This window comes from Octopus bimaculoides, chromosome 2 (genome assembly GCF_046866305.1).
Source record: "Octopus bimaculoides isolate indiv1 chromosome 2, ASM4686630v1, whole genome shotgun sequence".
Taxonomy (NCBI): domain Eukaryota; kingdom Metazoa; phylum Mollusca; class Cephalopoda; order Octopoda; family Octopodidae; genus Octopus; species Octopus bimaculoides.
Genome location: NC_142929.1, coordinates 41,294,902 through 41,316,676, shown reverse-complemented (window position 1 = coordinate 41,316,676; position 21,775 = coordinate 41,294,902). Strand labels below are relative to the sequence as shown.

The following is a 21,775-nucleotide window of genomic DNA, read 5'->3' as shown; positions in this document are numbered from 1 at the left end:
AGTTAGTGGTACTTAACAGCCACACATTAGCTATTTAAATGGAACACAAAATTGCCATTGCTCTTTCTCACTCACTCACTCTCTCTCTCTCTCTCTCTTTCCTTCTTTTCTCTCTCTCATACACACACACACATTTTTTCTCTCTTTGTCTCTCAGATTGACATTAACCCAAAGTGGGAACTGGCAGACTGACTACTGTTTATTCTTACTTCAGTCAGTCTTAATACAAAACATCTTTCAGTTTGAATGAGACATTGATCTGCCATATTTCTATTCTTCTAGGTTACAGACCACATACATGGATTTCCTTTCTCTTGCATTAACAATATTTTTCATTCACACCACATGTACAACCCAAAAGAACATATGCATAACACACGTTTAATGATATTGTATTTCTTATGAATGTTGTGATCGAAAATTGGTACTTTTTTTCTGTATAAATTTATTTCTGCATTACTTTTGGAAGTAAACACATGCTGTTGAACAGCATTGAATTATTATACCACCTAGGCTAGAAAAGGTGGTGTGTAAAAAATAAAAGATTATATTTCATATGTGTGTGTGTACATTCAACAGCTCGCTTTGACTCTGGTCACCCAAGGATGCACAGGTATACAGCTATTGTTGAATCATATTAACACAACATTGCATAAAATTTATGTAACATTCAGCAATTAACAGCTAATAATGATGTGTTGAAAAAATTGTAGTGATCTGTAATAGAGCCTGATCAGTCCATCTTCTTATACTAAAATTTATTTAACAACATTACGACACAACTACTTTACTTCAACTGGCTGAGACAGAGCTGGCAATTGCTAGTTCCATATATATATATATGGAACTAGCAATTATATATATATATATATACATATATATATATATATACATATATATATATATATATAGCAATATATAGTTTTAGGGAAAATAACCAATTTTCAAGAACTCATCGATGAAAATCCACTATCACATATAGAAAAATTAATAATTAAAAGCACAATAAATGAGTATAATATAAAGTAAAGTAAATATCATAAGATAAATATAATATAATATATATATATGCACTTTAAGTTAATGTCTTCCACACCTATTTCTTCTACAAATCCTTTACACTATGCATGATGAATATTTATTTATGTAAGGAAATATTTCAACATAAAGCACATTTTACGATGTGGAAAGGAAAACTGTTTTGGAAAACAACAATATTAATGTGATACAAGAATTATAACGTTTTTCAAGAATGAACTAAATTACTGAAGAGGTTGGTCTCACTTGGATAGAACAACAATCTCTTGTAGTAGACATTTCTTTAAGATCTTTCGCTGATAATCTTTTGACAGTTATGAAATTGATATTTTTCTCAAGGACATTAGTAATATAAAATTCTAATTGGACTTGGGTTGCTGCAAAGTTACTGGCATGCCATAGTATTTACACTAGAGTATATAAGCATGTACAAAGATGACATCAGTATGAAGAAATGTGATATTTCAAAAGACAATAATTCCACTAAGAGCTGAGAAGTGAATTAGAAAGATACTCACTTGAGAATTCCCTTCACAGTTTGTGGTTTGTTTGGATTGAAAGACAAACATATTCGTTGTGCTCCCTAGAGATAATAAACAACAGTTATTATAAGCATTAAGAATACAAAATTGAAACAAAGTTCTTTATCAGTATGTTTTAGTTTCTATGCCTGTGACCATATAAAAGCAACGATATTGGTGACTGTGAACAAGTGGTTCTCAACCAGTGTCCACACAACCCCTGGGGGTCCATATAAGATTTTGCCGTTTAAATTTATGTGCAATAAATTGGTTATACTTGTACAATACATAAAATATTAGAACAATTTTTATTTTATACGGTTCCTAATAATATTTAATTATAAAAATATAATAGGTGCAGGCATGGCTGTGTGTTGTAAGACGTTAGCTTCCCAATAACATGGTCCCTGGGTTTGGCCTCAGTGTGTGGCACCTTGGGGAAGTGTCTCCTGCTATAGCCCCAGGCAGATCAAAGCCTTGTGAGTGGACTTTGTAGATGGAAATGGAAAGAAGCCCATACAGTGTCCTTTTCTGATTAGCTGATAATAAAAGAATTTATGTTTTTCCTTTTGGCAATACATTGTACTTAGCGATAGCCAACTATTTCTGTTTCATGATTAAATGTAAAGCAATTAGTCATTGAAATCTACATAAAGTGAACTATTCCATGGACATTTGTATAACGCGATGAATATAAAATGGTTTTAAAATATATAAATATGCATTGGTTCAAAGTAAAACTATCAGAGATAGAGAGAGAGAGGGGGGAAGGGAGAGAAAGAAGGAGGGAGAAGATAAGAATAGAAGAAGAAAGAGAGATAGGAAAAGGGAGAGGGGAAGAGAGAGATATAGAAAATGAGAGAAGAACAGAGAGAGGAAAAGAGGAAGAGAAAGGAAGAGAGAGAGATAGAAGAAGAGAGAAAAGAAGTGAGAGAGAAGAGAGAGATAAGAGGAGGGAGAGATAGATAGAGTAAGAGAGAGAAAGAGGGAGGGAGAGGGAAAATGGGTTTCAAGGAAGACATTGAAATGATATTTATTAAAAGTTTCCATTTAATTATTCTAATTGCGTTCATTCATAAAATAACTCCTGTTTGCTATGATCTTTGCATGTTTTAGCATTTCACATGTCACCACAACATAACATTTCTTTTCACACTTATTTTTACCATGTTGGCATGGCAAAGAGAATTTTGAGAATCTTGACCTTTTCTGTTGGTGTATTTCATGGTTGTTTTTGAGAGATCGTTTTTTTATAGAAAAGGTTGTTTTACCTCTAGCTAGGATTAGTGTAATAAATGCAATAAGGATGTCTTTCTTTGATGCAATATTCTTCCTTGACAAATATATTGCAAGTACTTATTTTATTAACCCCAGGATGATGAAGTTAAAATTAGTCCAGGTAAAATTTGAGTTTAGAAGAATTATTTGGATAAAATATCAGCTTAGGCTCTTTATAATCTAGGAAAAAGCAGAATAATGTAATTTACAAATGGACACAACTCATTAGCTCATCATCTAGCAGCTAAAGATTTAATGGCTTAATTAGTATCTTAAGTGCTGTGTTACTTTTAGCAAACTTATATTTTGAATTCATATTAATGCTTGTGGGAGAAAACCTGTCTAGTACTAATGGTTTAATAAATCCAACAAAGAACTGTGTATGTGTATGCACCAACCTGTAACCTTCCCCTGCATAGCTATCTGTTACATGTGCTGGTATGGACATGCCCTTCATCTGCCACTAGACCATTCTACAAGGGCTTTACTCTCATTTGATGTAGTTGCTGCAGGCTGGAAGAGGCCTTGTGGCAGGCCCCACTTCAGATAGCTAGACCTGATTGGGGAAGATTTCCTGAGGCTCAATGTCATCTTGAAGGATATAGAGGGACTGGCATGGGATCACTAGCAATGGAGAGTACTGGTGGACCTGGTCAGCTCTATGCATGATGACATCTCTGGGACCACTAACCTGAGATGACCCCAGTCCCATCAAGCAAGAGCAATCAGTAAGCAAGCAGCTATAAAAAACAAAAACATGCTTCTACCTAAAAAAAAAAGGGATGAAACAAATAGTGGACATGTAAACTCAATAATTCCCAGTAGTAGCAATCTATCTAAAATCCCTGATGCAGATGGTATGAGGGTGTGCTGAAAAGATCCTGGTTTTGAGTAAAAGAAAAAAATAGAAGGATCAATCAATTATGATTTTATTGAACATATTCCCCTCTCAAATTCACACACTTATTGTAGTGGTCCTTCAGTTTCTCTAAGCCCTGTAAAAGAACTCAGAAGATTAGGCTTCCAACCAGGCCTTTTGTGATACCCTTAAAGCCAGAAACTTTTCAGTGCCCTAGTGTAGAGAGGAGTTTCTAGTCTCATAGCAGTTAACCTCACTAATACCAGTTGTATTACAAAATACCCTCAATCCATGTTGTAATGCAGGTAGAAATAGAATGGATAACTAGAAAAATATGACATGTATGACAAAGATGGGTAGTTTTCTCAGCTGCTCTGTGTACCAGATGATGAAATGATTATGATGAGTAGCAAGATGTTGTGAGGCTCATGCAGCTCATTACAGTATAATGATAATTACTGATATAAATATTTACACTTCTCTATCACATTCTTTCGTTATTATTATTACTTTTATTAATATTATTTTTTTCTTATTTACATATGCACAGGTATGGTTGTGTAGTAAGAAGTTTGGTTCCCAGCCACATGGCTCAGAGGTCTATCCCATTGCATGGCACTTACTATAGCTTTGAGCCAACCAGTCTTGTGAGTGGATTTGGTAGATGGAAATTGAAAGAAGCCTGCTTTATATATGTGTGTGTGTGTGTATGTGTGTGTGTATGTGTGTGTGTGTGTGTCTGTGCATGTGTATGTGCACATTATTGTCACCTTGCCTTGACATCATGTGATATGAGGGGTGTTCATTAAAGGTTTCCCCTGATCCACTTCTCAAGGACTGGGATAAACGAAACTTGGTATAATTATTAGTCTTTCTCTACATAGCCACCATCAATGGCGATGTACTTTTTCCATCGCTTTATGCAGGCGTGAAGACCTCATCTGTAGAAGTCAGTAGGTTGCGTCTGGAGCCAAGACTTTACTTCGGAAATAAGTCAAGAACAGTGTTGGTTGGGGAATTTGCCTGGGTAGGTACATCCATCAAATTGTGATGTAGGTGTCCTAAGACAAGCTCAATGTGGACAGAAATTACACATTGAGCAGAAGGGAAACATCTGTTATGTAATGATTAATTCTATAGGATTCAGAGAGTAGTAATTAGTTGATGCTTATTATATAGTTTGTTTAATTAATGAACAATTACTCTGATGGTGTTTATATCAGTAATAAGATCAACACAGTTTGCATGCTACAGCTTCAACTTTTCAAGATGTTATAGTTGTTGTTGTTTAACCCGAGGTCAACCAATGATTAAGTAAACCAAGCATACTTATGATCAAAAACATTCAAGCCAGATCATGACCAGCCATTGTATTTTACAAGGACTGCATCAAGTGTCTCCCTTATTATGACTGCTGGGTGTGAATTGAAGGGGTATGTATTTGGCTGCTATTTCTAGAGAACTGGACGACTGTGTAGAGGCTGTTTCACACATATTTTAGCGGTAGTTGGCAATCCAGAACAAAGTTATGCCAACTGAAGCAATTACTGTTGCAACTATTTTCTAAATGGTTAATATGCCAGACCAGTTTGATGCTCTTATCTATAAATAAAACAATCTATTACTATAACAAAAATCAATATTTAGATAACTGAAGGCAGAAACAGTAGACTATCAAATTTAGTAATTTTGCTCTAAGTCATGAGTTCAAATCTTGCATTGGTTGTCTTCGGCATTGCTCTCTTCTCCTAAGTTGATAAAGTAAGTGTTGAGCATATGCTAAGCATGTGCTAAGGTCAACCAAACTTGTTTCCTTCAAATTTGAGGTCTTGTAGCAATGTGAAAAAAAATCAATATTTATATTGCTGCTAACATTTATCAGCAATAACAATCAACAAGCTGGAAGCCAGTTAATATGACGTATACATATTTAAGTACTAACAGCTGAATTAATCAAATACTCATTAGATGTTTTGTGGGAAAGGAAATTAAAACTAATTAGCTGACCACATACTTAGACACAGGCATAGCAATGTGGTTCGAAGTTTGCCTTATAACCATAGTGTTCCAGGTTCAAATTCACAGTAAAGTACAGTACTTCAACGAAGTGTCTTCTACTATAATCTTGGGTTGATCAACATCCTGTGAGCAAAATTTGGTAGACAGTGACTGTGAAGGATCCCACCATGATGATGATCCTCACCATCATTGTTGTCATCATCATTGTCCTTCTCCTCCTCCTCCTCCTCCACGCCCCCTCCTTTTATATCCATTTTTCATGCTGGCATGGGTTAGATGGGTTGTCATGATATGGCACAGTCCTCATTCAGAGTTATGCCCTCCTAGATGGATCCTAGATGTATGTTTCATTGTTGCTGTGGTACCCATTGCCAGATGCCCTTCCTAACACCAACCACTTTACAAAGTGTACATAGCACAATTTATCTTGGCACCAACACTAGAGAGGTCTTTATGTCCTTGGCAAGACTAAAGAGTTTTCTTGATTTTTATGTTGTCTCTGCTTGTTTGTCAACCACCTTCCAGAGTGTACTGAGTGTATTCTATTGTAGTGCCAGTACTACTGTGGCTGCCTTAAATACCACAAGACTAAATAGTTCTCAATTCTTTACATTGTATCCATTTGTACAACATAGCATGACAAAATAGGTAAACAGAAGAAGAGCAATGACAGATGAACTTGAGTGAAAGAATGAAAGTAGCAAGTGTGTGAGACAAAAAAGCGAATGAGGGGAAGGGTATGATGTATGTATGTATGTGTGAGTGGATGGATGATGGTGGGAATCAAGTGTCTTTGTTTGTGTACAGTAGTGTAAATTGGTGCAAATAACTGAAAAGTATTTGCATCACTAAGGGAAGTAACTCTCTAAAAATAGGTTAACTCAACCGTTTGATAAATAGAGGTTAATACAATTTATTACCATGAGTGATATCCAAACTACAGTGGAGAAGGCTAGCCACTGGATTTGGTTAAAAAGAGACAATGAGCGATGGCTAGAGAAATATTGAGCTTTTTTTAATAACCAGTTGATCTAGCAAGCGGGGCCTCATATCAGTTAAGGGGGAGCTGGTGTGCATTGATACCGTCGAGAGGTAGGCCCCGAAACGGCGCACATTCTCTCCTGATGACTCCCTACACTTGCTGGCTTCCGGTATGCGGAGTTCTCGACTGGTAGCACTTGCATGTGCGAGTTGTTTGCAAGACATGAATGTCAGGATAAGTACTGAGTGTCACTGTAATATATTTTGACCCAAACTGCTGAAAGTGGTGCTACAGCATGGCCGCAATAAAAGAGCAAAAGACCAATACTTACTGTTTTTCTCCACAAAATGGTTCTATACTGTGGGACATTGAGGTTGTTGGCATCTGTGACAACAACAGATAAAACGAAGGGCTCTTTTTCAGCATCAGCTCCAACATAATTCTGATGTACTGTATAAGGGAATACAGATATAAAACATTTAAATCATGAATAAAAACCAAGAAAAATTTGATAACATTCTGAAAGCAGCACACTCATTATTTTGTTATTATTAATAATAATAATAATAATAATAATATTGCTCTTTATTTGTTTTTCTCTCTCAATCAAACATATACAAACACATGCACACACATTGCTAAAGAATATACAATTACATATACAAACATATCTTCTCTCTCTCTCTTTCTCTTTCTCTCTCTCCACACACACACACACACACACACATGCATTCAAATACATTTTCATAATCATAAAAACTCATACACATGCATATACTCACATACATATGTATGTGTGTGTGTATATATATATCTGTATATATGTGTGTGTATATATATATATAAATGTATACACACACACATGCACAAACATATCTGAACAGATAATCATAAATGCAAATATATCTTCCATTTCTCTCTGTCCCTCTGTCTCTCTCCTCTTTTCTTTCTCTCTCCACATACATGCATTGAGATATATTTTCCTAAATACACAAATTTATGCAGTAAACATTTATTATATATTAAACAAATTTTTAGATGCATTCATTCATGGAGACACATCAGGTGATTACTACATGTATACATATGCACTGATACACATTTGTGGAATTTATTATTTTATTCTCACATAACGCATAACTACACAAAAATCAACCATGGAAGCACACATAAAATGCACACACACACACACACACACACAAATACATACACACACTCACACACAAACACACACACACACACAGAATCAAATTTGCTCTCACATTTACACACACACACAACCAAAACACACGAACACACACACACAAACAGAAGCAAGCTTGCTCTTACATTTACCCATATACACACGCTCAAACAGAAACAAGTTTGCTCTCAGATTTACACACACACTCACACACAACACAAACACACACATTCACATAGATGAAGCAAGCTTGCTCTTACATATACATATATATGAACGCACACTTACACACTTACACAAATTCATTCACACAGATGAATGTTTATAAAGAGAGGAAAAAAAAACAAGAACAAAACAAAATAAAAAGAAGCAAAAATAAATTAGATGAATTTCATAATACTCTTATGCTCTAGATGAAAATTAACCACAGGTTTCATATATCATGAGGATCCATATGGCTGTAGATTAAGTATACTACCAATAGTTATATTCACAACAAATGCTATTTCTCACATAATCCTTTCATAAAAGAAATTCTTGGTAGGGTTTTCTTGAACAAAAAAAAAAGGTAACAACAAAAAGCATCCCCCGTTGAAAAAAAAACTGTGTGCATATACCCCACTACCACAAATAGATATAAAAGTTAGTATTTGGTGCGGGTATGTGTGTATGGTTGAGAAGTTACAACCACAGTTCAGTATTCCTGTATGGCTCCTTATAGGCCTGGGCTAACCAAAGCCTTGTTTGTGGATTTGGTAGACTGCTATGTATATATCATCATCATCATCATCATCATTGTTTAACGTCCGCTTTCCATGCCTGCATGGGTTGGACGATTTGACTGAGGACTGGCAAGCCAGAAGGCTGCACCAGGCTCCTATCTGATCTGGCAGAGTTTCTACAGCAGAATGCTCTTCCTAACGCCAACCACTCCGAGAGTGTAGTGGGTGCTTTTACGTGCCACTGGCACAAGGGCCAGTCACACAGTACTGGCAACGGCCACACTCAAAAAGGTGTTTTTTACGTGCCACCTGCATGGGAGCCAGTCCAGCAGCACTGGCAACGACTTCGCTCGAATGATTTTCTAACGTGCCACCAGCACAAGTGCTAGAAGGCAACGCTGGTAATGATTACGTTCTAATTGTACTATTTACGGGCCACAAGCATGGAAGCCAGACAGCTGCTCTGGCAATGAACATGCTCGACAGTGCTGTTAGTGCTTCACTGGCACAGTGACCAGTCATCGAGTATGGTTCAATTACGATTTCACTTGCCCCAACAAGTCTTCGCAAGCAGAGTTTAGTGTCCAATGAAGGAGAGGTTGGCATGGGTGCCAGTCGTCGGATTCAGTTCGATTTCAATTTCAGATTTCAAATTTCAAATTCCATATATATATATATATATATATATATATATATAATTGAAATTTACAGAAAAACAAAAGATGAAGACAAGTGTATGAACAACAAGCAGGTGTGTTAGTTTGACACTCGGGAAAGTGAGAAAATCTTTTACGTTTTGAGAAAGGAATAAGAGAAAATAAACAGAGGGAGAATAAAAAAAACTTGTGGATTTAGTGGTCAAGCTCCCCTGCTCACGATATATCAGATGCAACTGTGCATCGTTAACCAGCTAAAGGAGATGTCATCATGGGGGCTAACAAATCACAGAAAAGTCTGTTCGAATAGAACAGCCATGTTGAAGTGGCTACAAACATTACTTGCTAGTACAACTACTGCATTCATCTCTTAAAGAGATTCTAGAACTAGTGTTTCTTTTGCTTGTTGCAAAACTGGCAAGCAGAAGTGAGTTATTGCCATCTCTAGCAGACGATGTGTCCAGTACTAAAGAGAGGCAGGAATAGCCCGAAACCAGGCTGGTCTGTTGATTCTGTCACTAGAAGGTGGTAGGGTTTGCTCCCCTGCTTCCAATGTATTGGATGCAGCTGTGCATTGTTAACCAGCTAGAGGAGATATCCTCTTGGGGTCAAAAAAGTCTGTTTGAATGCAACAGCCATGTTGAAGTGGCTACGAACATTACTTGCTACTACAACTACTGTGTTCATTACTTAGAGAGATTGTAGAACTAGCATTTTTTTGGCTTATATATATATATATATATATATATATATATATATATATATATATATATATATATAAATATATATATAATATATTTGAAAATTTGGTTATGAAACATGTGTAGTCGTTTTATTATCATTGTCTTATGATATTTACTTTGTATTATATTATACTTATTTATTGTGCCTTTACTTATTAATTTTCTATATGTGACTGTGGATTTTCATCGATGAGTTCATGAACCTTGGTTCTTTTTTCTAAAACTATATATATATATATATATATATACATACACATACACACATATACACACAAGTGACGAGCTTCCACACAAATTCATTCACAATGCATTAGTTAGCTCAGTGCCAATGTAGAAGACACACTTGCCCAAGGTACTGTGCAGTGTGACTGAACCCAAAACTCTGTAGGTGTAAAGTGAACTTCTTAACCGCATGACCAAACATGTACCTAAATACATACATGCATACATGCATACATGCATACATACATATATACATACATACATAAATGTATACATACATGCATATATATGTGAATGTGTGTGTGTGTATTTCTGTCTCCACTCTCAGATGGAATGTCATCATATATAGCAAATCTGTAGCTGGGTCTCTGACAGGTGGTACTATTCCTGGTTAGGGTAGATTTAGGAGCAGCAGCTATATATGTTTAGCTGTTTGGCAAGAAAGACTGATAAAATAGGTATCAGGCATTTAAAAAAAAACATAAAGTTCTGGGGCCAATTTATTCACCTAAAGCCTTCAAGGTGGTGTTCTGGCATGACCACAGTATAATGACAAACAAGTAAAAGCAAGCAAGTAAAAGCAAGCAGATAGAAACATTTACACAACACTCATCTTCTCAAGATACAAAATCCATTTAACTATAAAGTTCACATCAAAGAGTTTGCAAGCCAAATACAATATACTTACATTTTCCCAAAAAGTAACGGAAATACCAACGAGTTTGGGATTCTGGATTCTCAAGATGAATTGGGCTATTCAAGGGGCTGGGGATTTGAAGATGGTTCTAGAGAAAATAATGATTAAAAAAAAAACAAAGAAATAAATAAAACTTGAAAATAAAAACAAAGAAAATTAAATTCAATTTGTTGAAATAAGAAATGAAAAATGAGAAATGGTTGCAAGATATTTCAAATTCTTGGTCATCAGTAATTAATTGTATTTCTGTTGTGACAGATGTTAACACTGAATAAATAAACTGAATATTTTAAACTGGATGGATACAGCAGACGTTTTATGGCTATCTGTCGTTAAAAATGGAATTGGAAGTAATGCTTTATTTTATGTTATTTTTCAATTTTGTTGACTAATACTCAAAGACTGATGAATTACACATCAGCATCTTTAAATGAAAATAGATATTATTTCAAGCAGTAAATTTATACCATTCTCCAGACACTATGTATCTAGTTTATGATAATATGCTCTCATTAATTTTAACCATAAACAATCTTCACAGAAAGACTATGTATATTTATATATTCAAAATAGATAATGTCATATCCTTTGTGTTGAAAAGTTATAATCAATATGACAGTAGATATTTGTCAAATCATTTCCTAGTAACTCTTGACTGGGATCCAATATCTTCTTCCAAACACTTGTCTCACATGGCAAGAGCCAAAGTGAGAGCCTCTATTTGGTTGTTTTACTTACTAGAAATAGCAGCCAGATTTTCCATATATTGCATTTCACTGAATAAAGAAAGAGGCCTAATGGATAATGTAATCTAGGATATTAGAAAAGAGATGGCGTGGTTATGGCTATAATGCCTTTGATTATAGGTTTGGTTGGTCAGTGCTGATATAGAGCTTTGAAGAAACAACAACAACAACAGTCACAACAGTAACAACCTCTAGGATAAAGAAGCCGATGAGAAAGCCACTACATGGTCATTCAACCTGCTAGAAATAACAACCAAATCTATTGCATATTATAATCAGCTGTCCTGAAAAAGAGGATTGACCTGATTGGAGAATATAGTTCTAGATACACAGTATCTGAATGAAAAAATAAAGTGGTGAGATAATTACTGCTGCCATATTTTTAATTATAAGTCTGCTCAATCAGGATTGAACAGAGACAAAACAACAACAACAACAATGGTACTACCAACAGCAGCAATGATATCTTCTCTCACATTCTTTCTCTCTCCTACCACTTCTTGTTCATGTATGAAGCTCACATGGTCCTGCATTCCTTATCAGTTGCAACAAGTCTTTTGTTTTTAATTAACTCTGCTGCCTCTCATTAATTTCTCTCCTTTCAACTTTTCCCTGAAAAAGGACCCTGTCTGAAACATTGGATTTTCCACTCCCTACAGCAAGTTCACTGTACTTTTTTAATCAGTTTTACTGAATAATAATAACTTCTAGATTAGTTCTATTACCTACAAGTGGATGGATCAGTTGCCTACTTCAGAGATTATTGACTTAACCAATTTATATGTGGTTGGTATAGAGTAACAATATATTAATTAGTGAGTCCATCCCATACATTTTTGCATACCAGGTAACAGTTCTCCAATGTTTGCATGTTTTTCTGTTTTCTCTGTGTCTGTTGACAGGTTTAAGATCCTCCTGAAAGACTTGATGCCATAATGGTTCTTGGTCTTTCTCATCTTTTTCAACATGTTACAACCTGTTACTGTCTCTCTTAATGTTGCTCCCCCCCCCCATACCAATAATCTGGCTTTCTCAGGACATGACTGGTCAGTTATGGTCTTTGTTCAATTCCCGAGTTGTGAAGTTTTTGTGACAATATTCTTCTAAAGATTTCATTTCTGATATAATCATGGTATGAAATTCACAGGGTTTTCCTTAACCATTTTTGGTGAAAGATATTTCTACATTTTGGTGAATTTTTAACACTTTTCTCCCACGTTATGCTTGGTTAGTGTTTAAAGCATTTGTTTGACTTGTGAGACCATGGGCCTGTGCTTACAAAGGGTATGAGTTGTTTTGGCACAGTCGTTTTGGCACTGATTCTATGCCGACTTGTTTTATATCAAACACTTAAATGTTTCTCTCATTCTCTCCCCACTCTCTCTATTTGTGAGTGTGAGCATATTTCTCTTGATGTGTATGAAGAGAGAGAAAGTATTTATATCAATCATGTTCAATTAATAGGTTGTAATGCCTCTCTCTCTCTACTCCCACTCTCTATCTGTGTGAATATATTTTGACATACACGTGCATGTGCGTACGTGTTTGCCTCCAGTGCCAAAAAGTACTAACGCCAAAGCAGTTAAATGTCCTGGCAGCTCTCAAACAGCTGTGCCCAATCAACAGAGCTCAAACAGCTGTGCACAGTCGCCTCATTCTGGCTTAGAAAGCCTCACTCCAGTCTTGTTAGCATAGCAGCGTCTGATTTGGCTGTAGACACCCACACAGTTACAATGACTGTATTTGAAGGTACTGTCTACCAATTTAGTTCTACTGCTGTTTCTCTGTCGATTTTACATTTCTTTATCAGTAAACTTTAGCTTCTCCCCTCGTTTATAAACTGTTCCAGTCTTTAGTGAGATCGATTACCAAGTAATGTCCTCTCACCTTTCAACATTCATGTTAGAGATTTTCATGTCTCTTACGCAGGCATTCTTGAAAAATATAGTTTATTCTTTTACTAATTTTCCTCGTAGGACTATGGCTGTGAGGGGAAACCCACTTTTGAGAGTATGGTTACTTATATCAACTCCTTGTACTTGATTTGTACATACAGGCATCACTCGTGTTCCAATTACTTCAGGACACATGATTTTGCGCTTATGGACATTGTAAAGTATGACTACTAATTTCAGGATAGACTCTGTAATTTTGCCACATTATCAAACGCATTAAAGCTTGCTACGTCTTCAGTGAAAATACACGGCAATGGAAATTTAATTCAAGTGTTCAAGAAGCTACTGCGTTAACTGCTTGGACCTTAAGTTTGCAAAGATTTAATGTGATGCTAAAAATGGAAAAGCTCTTGAGCGTATAGATCAAAGATCAAACTCGACGTAATATATCGATAAACACGCTGGCAATTAAAAAGAGTCAAAAGTTTATATGACGATTTGCAGCAAAGGGAAGTTGAAACTTCTAATGGGATTTTTTTTTTCTGGCTAGTAAAGTCTGCTTGGAAAGTTTAAGAAACGCTTGATTTGCACAGCATGAAAATGACCGGTGAAGCTGACAGTGTTGATTCAGAGGCTGTTATTAATTATTTTGAGTAGCAGCAAAGAAAAAAGAAAAATGTTAAACTGAACTACACACCAGAGCAACAAAATAATGTTGCACTTTACTGGAACTTTCATTTCTCGAGAAGAAAAATCAGCCAAAAATCGCCTAACGCTTCCTCTAGAAAGAAATGCTTCTGGTGATGTAAAATCAAAGTCCTACTCGTGTATCAATCTGAAAATCCAAGAGTTTCAAGGATTGAGGGATGTTTAATTTATCTCTTATTTGGCATTTGAATAAGTCAAGAATGACCCATAGAAACACTTTTGTCTTGCTGTAGAAACGTACATTGTCAAAGAATATTTTCAACAAAACATTGCTCCTTTTTGCTATTTACAACAAAACATTCCCTATTTACTTTAAAGAGTTTTCTGATAATGTGAAAGTTAATTCCACGTTATGGACTCGCGCGTCACAACAGTATTTTCAGAAATCGCCACCTCTGTAACGCGGGGGGGGGGGGGGGAGGGATTCCTGTATTTTAGCGATCTCGGAAAATTAAAAAAAGGCTAAATTAAATTCAGAATGTAAAGAAGATATCTGAATGTATTTATTTATTTTATAAATTTCAACTTATGAAAATACTAAAGTGTATTTAATGAAAACATCGTCGCAGCTGATGTCATTTCTTCCCACATTCAACTTACAACTTTCTTCTCTCTCTACAATTTCACGAATAATTCAATTACTAAGATATTCAATGCATAAAATGCTTGTGAAAATATCAATTAATTTAGCTTTCAAATCTCTTTACCTCATCTGTATCTCTTTCGCCCGTTTCTACACGGAATCGACCCACGCTCTGGTTGGATCCTTCAGCATCACATGACGTAAGCTGCAATTAGAAGAAAGAGAAGACAAAATATAGTAAACAAACAAACAAACAAACGAACGAACAAACACACGATTCATTTCAAAATAACATTTCAAATTCAATGAGAAAACCATTTATTTTAATACGTTCAAATAATATCCATAATACAAACAGCAGTTAGTGCTGGTGTCAACGAAGACAACAATGTCAACAACAACGACGGACGGACGGACGCCGACGATGACGACTATTTCTACAACAACAATAACAATGTCAATATCGACATGAACAACGTTACAAAATAACCTTCTACTGTTTTTGTCTTAATCTCGAACCAGGTGGACGGATTCAAATAGCCAAAATAAGAACGCTGGTATCCCCGTGTTACGGAAACGTTATGTTCCTGAAAATTTTCCCGTAACGAGGAGTTCAGTAATACGAAGCCTTTCCCCACTGGATGTCAAATAAGAATGCAGGCATCTCGGTATTATAGAAACGCTGTGTTCCTGATAATTTCCCCGTAACGTGGAATTCAATAACGCGAAACCCTGTTCCCTTGAAGTCAATGAGAAATACGTCTCGCATTACGGAACCTTTTCTTTAGACAACATTTCCAGGAACGCAATACTGCCGTAACGCTAATGACATCTGTTCGAGAAGAAGAGAATATTTAAATTTTAAGTATGATATTGCAGCAGTCAAGGTAGAAACCAATGTTCACTCGGAATGTGACAGGTGCTGCAGCATGGCCACTATCATATAACTGAAACAAATAAAAGAATAAAAGAACACCCAGATGTTGCAAATACTTCGGGTGCCGGATAAGCTTTGAACACCCTGTTCAAGGCAGTAACAGTAGTATTGTAAAATTCTGGTACTCCGTCGGTTATGACGACGAGTGTTTCAATTGATTTGACCAGCAGAATAGCCTGCTCGTGAAATTAACATGCAGGTGACTGAGCACTCCACAGATACGCGTACCCTTAACGTAGTTTTCAGGGAGATTCAGCGTGACACAGAATGTGACAAGGATGACCCTTTGAATTACAGGTACAGTTAATTTTTGCCAGTTGAGTGGACTGGAGCAACGTGAAATAAAGTATCTTGCTCAAGGAAACAACGAGCCACCGGGAATCGAACACACGACCATACGATTATGAACCGAATACCCTAACCACCAAGCCACGTACCTTCACTATTATTGTAATAAAGCAAGTACAGATCGTAGGAGTGGCTGTATGGTAAGTAGCTTGCTTATCAAACGCATGGTAAGCTTGCTTACCAACCACAAGCGTCTTCTACTATAGCCTCGGGCCGAGCAAAGCCTTGTGAGTGGATTTGGTAGACGGAAACTGAAAGAAGCCCGTCGTATATATGTATATATATATATATATATATATATATATATTTATATATATGTGTGTGTGTGTGTGTGTGTGTGTGTGTGTGTGTGTGTGTATGTTTGTGTGTCTGTGTTTGTCCCCCCAACATCGCTTGACAACCGATGCTGGTTTGTTTCCGTCCCCGTAACATAGCGGTTCGGCAAAAGGGACCGATAGAATAAGTCCTGGGGTCGATTTGCTCGACTAAAGGCGGTGCTCCAGCATAGCCACAGTCAAATGATTGAAACAAGTAAAAGGGTAAAGAGTAAGTGTAACCACTGAATCAGAATTGAGAGCTTAAGATGTATTGTGATTTTGGAAGTACGAAGTCCTTATCTTTTACTTCTTTCAGTTATTGGACTGCAGTTTGCTGGGATGTTGCTTAGACCAGTGTTACTCAAGCTATCTGATGTGGCGTACCGGCATTTCTTTTACCAATGTTCTAGGGACCGATAATATTTCTTAGTAATATCAATTTATACCGGAAACAATATGTATAATAACGGAGATGTACTTGCATAGCAAGTGACCTGATCTGAGATCGTGTACTGGAACGAAAACAATTGCCGCACGGAATTTTGTCAGTGAACAGGTCGCGGTCTCAAAGCGACGAAAATATTTTGGCAAATTAAATTAAAATGTTGAAGTGAATCTAACGGTTTTTGTGTGTTTCTTAAATGACTTATAAACACCTTCCACGCTGCAATATATATAATGAATACAATAAAAGTTAACAATTGTTGTTATCTTATATATATTTTGTAAACAAATAATATTACATAAGTATTTTATAATGTTTCTTTCTTTTCTGGAGACTCGCCGCGTACCGGCAGCTGATGGCTCGCGGACCACCACTTTGAGTAGCACTGGCTTAGACGGGTTTAGTCGAATAAATCTAGAATCTTTTCTGTTTGGCTTTCGCTTTTCAATTCCTTTAATCTTGTCCCAATTGGTTTCAAACTACTGATGTAGTTTTGTATGCTAACTATGGAAATGAAATTCATTTTTGCCATAAATTAATAACTAAAAAATTAATAGCTTTTAAGGTTTGCAAATTTTGGGTAATTTTAGCCAGTCGTAAGCCACAGACACAGTGGTGCCTGTTCCCATTGTAACAAACCAAGCTATTGTCTGATTAGAACAACAACCACTACGTACCTATATTCAGAACTCTCGTGTTTGAATTTTCGCTATAAAAAATATATTCATTGTTTGGTATATTGATGTAATTTTTCACGCCGAATCTGATTTTGCTATTCACTTGTCCCAGAAAATTTTTTTGAAAAATGTTCACTAAAAATACGTTACTAATTGATTAATCTCAAGTCAGCCACTGGTCGGACTGACCTTAGACGCCAACCCTAAATCTTAAGTCTATTGCTTCATCTTTCGCTACATCTATCGCTACACATTATGTTATGTTAGTTACTAAGCCAATCTGGCATAAATGAGACTGTCTTTCGATCTTGAACATAACACCTTCAGTTTTAAAGTAATCATTGTTTAAATTATAGCCTTCTGTATAATTTTATGTAAACATCTTTTGGTAAGTGATATTCCAGGCTCCAGAAGGGAAGGGAAGGGAGCCTCTAGGTAGTTGTTTGACCTACAAGAAATAGCAGCTGGCAAATTCCTTCAATTCACACCTTACCGTCTGAAAACAGGAGAGAAACATAGGACGACCGTAGTCTTGGATAAGGAAAAGGATGTGATGGTCAAGACTACGATGCCTTCGATCATGGATTTGTTAGGACAGAAATGACCTATAACTAAACAACAGCACCAACAGCAGTAATAATAACAGCAAGAACAACAACGGCTATGGATGCTATTATACTTTCCACCAAAACATTTAATCATTACTAAAAACTATTGCTAATGCCAGAATCTTTCTTTGCCACGACAACCACGACCACGACGACGACCACCATCACCACCACCACCACCACCACCACCAACAACAACAACATTATCACCTCAATTCAACGAGGAACCTTAGAATATTGTCATTTGATTAGATGAAATAACAGCTATATTTCTCTCAAGCAACACTTTTGTTATCATTATTATTAGTAGTAAAAACTAGTTAACCATGTAACCAATTAAGGAATCAATTGTTTGCTTAATTGTTCGGTCGATCAATAGATTAGCTAATTGGTTAAATGGTTAACTAGTTGACTGATAATAATAAAAGGAATGAAATCGAACCAGTGCATGTGTTTATTATTGGCATAATGACCCTCCCGAGATACAACAAAAACTGTTTCAACTCACGAATTCGCATAAAGAATTTTGGCAAACTAAACATAAAAACGAAACATTCTCTCGACTTAAAACAACAACAACAACAACAGTGAAAAAATACCAAAGAATACATTAGATAATGCACTCCAGAGTACAATATGTCCGAAAAAAAATAATTAAAAAAAAGCCCAAAATCCCAGAATGTCCTTGACCAGAGTCTACTCGGAGGCGGAAGGTGTTAAAATACAGCAGCAGCAGCAACAACAACAACAAGAAAAGCAACAATAACTTTAACATTGCCACCACCACCGCCGCCGTCGCCACCACTGCCATCAACATCATCTGTGTGACGCCACGAATATTCTCATCACTTCTTCAATCATCGCCTTTACAAACTACCATTAACAACAAACACAACAACGTCCCCCGCCCCCCGCCCCCGTTAACCCACCGCGCTTTGACTTTTTTTGAATTGTTGAATATTTTTCAAAGCTTAAATTGAAACACAAAGCCAGAGGATTTCATTAGAATTATGGTCACGTAATGGGGGCGCATTGAACACATCACAAAGCAGTTAGGTCTCGTAACGACAGCAACAACGATAACAACGAGAATAACAAAACCAATAAAAATATTGAAAATAAAAATGAACAACATTTTGAAGTAATCGTAATTTTTTAACGATTTTGAAGGCTGTGAACAAACAGAATCATTAGTAACATCGGACAAAATGCTTCACGGACATTTCTTCCAGAGCTTTACGTTCTGAGTTCAAATACCACTGACGTCGACTTTCATCCTTTCGAGATCGACAAAATAAGTACCATTGTTTCTATGTAGTTTAATACTTGATTGGTTCAGACAGAGTGGAGGCGCAATGGCCCAGTGATTAGGGCAGCGGACTCGCGGTTGTAGGATCGCGGTTTCGATTCCCAGACCGGGCGTTGTGGGTGTTTATTGAGCGAAAACACCTAAAGCTCCACTCTATCTTCCTGTTTCTGTTGTACCTGTATTTCAAAGGGCCAGCCTTGTCACACTCTGTGTCACGCTGAATTTCCCCCGAGAACTACGTTAAGGGTACACGTGTCTGTGGAGTGCTCAGCCGCTTGCACGTTAATTTCACGAGCAGGCTGTTCCGTTGATCGGATCAACTGGAACCCTCGTCGTCGTAACCTACGGTTCAGACAAAGAAAGTTAAGGTATTTGGCTCACAATCGTAAGGTCGCGAGTTCAATTCCTAGTGGCGCGTTGTTTCATTGAGCAAGACACTTTATTTCGCGTTACTCCAGACCACTCAGCTAGCGAAAATGAATAATATCTGTATTTCAAAGGATCAGCCTTGTTCCATTTTGTGTCGCGCTGAATCTTCCTAAGAACTATGTTAAGGATACGCGTGTCTGAGGAGAGCTCAGCCACATGCACGTTAATTTCACGAGCAGGCTGTTCTGTTGACCTGATCAACTGGAACCCTCGTCGTCGCGACCGACGGAGTGCGAGGTCCAAACAGGGAACACATTTGATGGGAAGCAAATTTTCCTCTTATCACAGCCTTACCAGTGGTGTAGCATGGATTTAGTGCTCCACTTCCTTAAACGTAACATATCTACGACTATAGTAAACATTCGTATATATAGTAATCACCCTGAGCAATCTGCACATCCCTCATATCCTACACTAGGCCACTGCATCCTATTGTTTTAAAAAAACGGAGGGTCAATTGAACAATGGAGTCCTTGATATAGAAAACAGACGACATGCTTACTGTTTGAATCAGATTTGCTCGATCTGAGTTGACCTCGTGTTATGAAACATTATTGTTAAAAATACAACAATGCTAACAGCCGACCATTGAAGATCAAGTCCTTCAGCGCAGGCTACAGCAGGATGAGTACCGGAAAAATACCACAGCAACTTTTGTGACGGCAGCGACCCACGCACTGGAGGATCCAGGGCAGCGCACCAAAGAAGACAAGGGTGAAATAAATTGAGGAAGACCTGAAGTCGTAGCACCCCCACTTCAAGAATGCTAAGGGCTGCACCATGGATTGGAAAGCGTGGAATAACATCATCACCAGAATCAATCATCCAGCGGCACCCACAGTAGCGTATCAATTGAGAAGACAGCCACCTCCTTTGGTCGCCATCTAGGAATTTTACTTATAACAGAAAAATCCAAAATATTCTGCGGAAATTGACATAAATATTTTCACCAAGAATGTAAGAAAGCGTCTGTGTTAATAATATAGAAAATAAAATAGTTCTATTCTACAAAATCACTCTGGTTTGTGAAGCAATGGAAAAATATACATTACATCCACATACTTAAACACAAGGGCACCTACACACGCACACGTATGAGTATTCGTGACGTCTACGTACACACGTATGAGTATTCGTGGATGTTTGAAAGCCTGAGGCATATTAAAATCCTGGTCAAGTTTTCTCATTTATTTTAATAGAAATCCTGGATAAGTTTATATAACAACGACCGGGCAGAACAATTGTAAGTATTTCACGGAATATTTTGAACGGAAGATAAAAGTTGAGATGCATTTAGGATATAAAACTAGACAGCGAGAAATATAAATACATAGTGATTTAGGCATTATTTCACGTAGTATAAATATAAAGTGTTGAAAACAAAAGAGAATCGAATCGCTAGTTTTGAAAAGGATTAACCTCTGTCATTTACATCTCTTCAAATTGTATCTATTCCAAGGTATTTATCTATTGATGTGTAATCATGTTGCCAGCTATACGATAAGTTTCCACATATTGTTAAACGCTGTCAATATTGTTGATTTTATTTCCTTCAAGCTGGTATTTAGGTTAGAGGTGACTGTATTGTCTCTTGGCTTTCTCAAACACTAGCAAACAGACTTTTAAGTATTGTGTGATTCTAGTGTCTCTTACACATCGAGTCAGATCAGCGATACTTGCTTATATTGTGTTTATCGTCTTCCGGCCATCAGAGGAAAACCTTTACGTCAGGCATGGTCAACCTTTTGCGAGAAGAAGACGCATGAGACATGATTCATCATCAGGTAAACCGCACAACTAATACGTTCGAAGTAATTTTCGTTCGGTGTGTCATTTAGAAAGTCCTGCGGGCC

The 21,775-nt window shown here is 36.8% G+C and overlaps 1 protein-coding gene across 26 annotated transcripts in view; it reads right to left on the bottom strand.

Annotated features, from left to right (window-relative positions):
- LOC106884224 (GTPase-activating Rap/Ran-GAP domain-like protein 3) overlaps positions 1–21,775 on the bottom strand; it is a 1,447,782-nt gene that overhangs the window by 113,664 nt on the left and 1,312,343 nt on the right. For all 26 annotated transcript variants that reach the window (XM_089343952.1, XM_089343984.1, XM_089343968.1 and 23 more), the window contains 4 exons: positions 14,977–15,057; positions 10,912–11,008; positions 7,029–7,147; positions 1,557–1,621 (listed from right to left, as the gene is read on the bottom strand). In XM_089343952.1, coding sequence (XP_089200078.1) covers positions 1,557–1,621; positions 7,029–7,147; positions 10,912–11,008; positions 14,977–15,057 — 362 coding nt within the window. The remainder of the gene's footprint in view (positions 1–1,556; positions 1,622–7,028; positions 7,148–10,911; positions 11,009–14,976; positions 15,058–21,775) is intronic.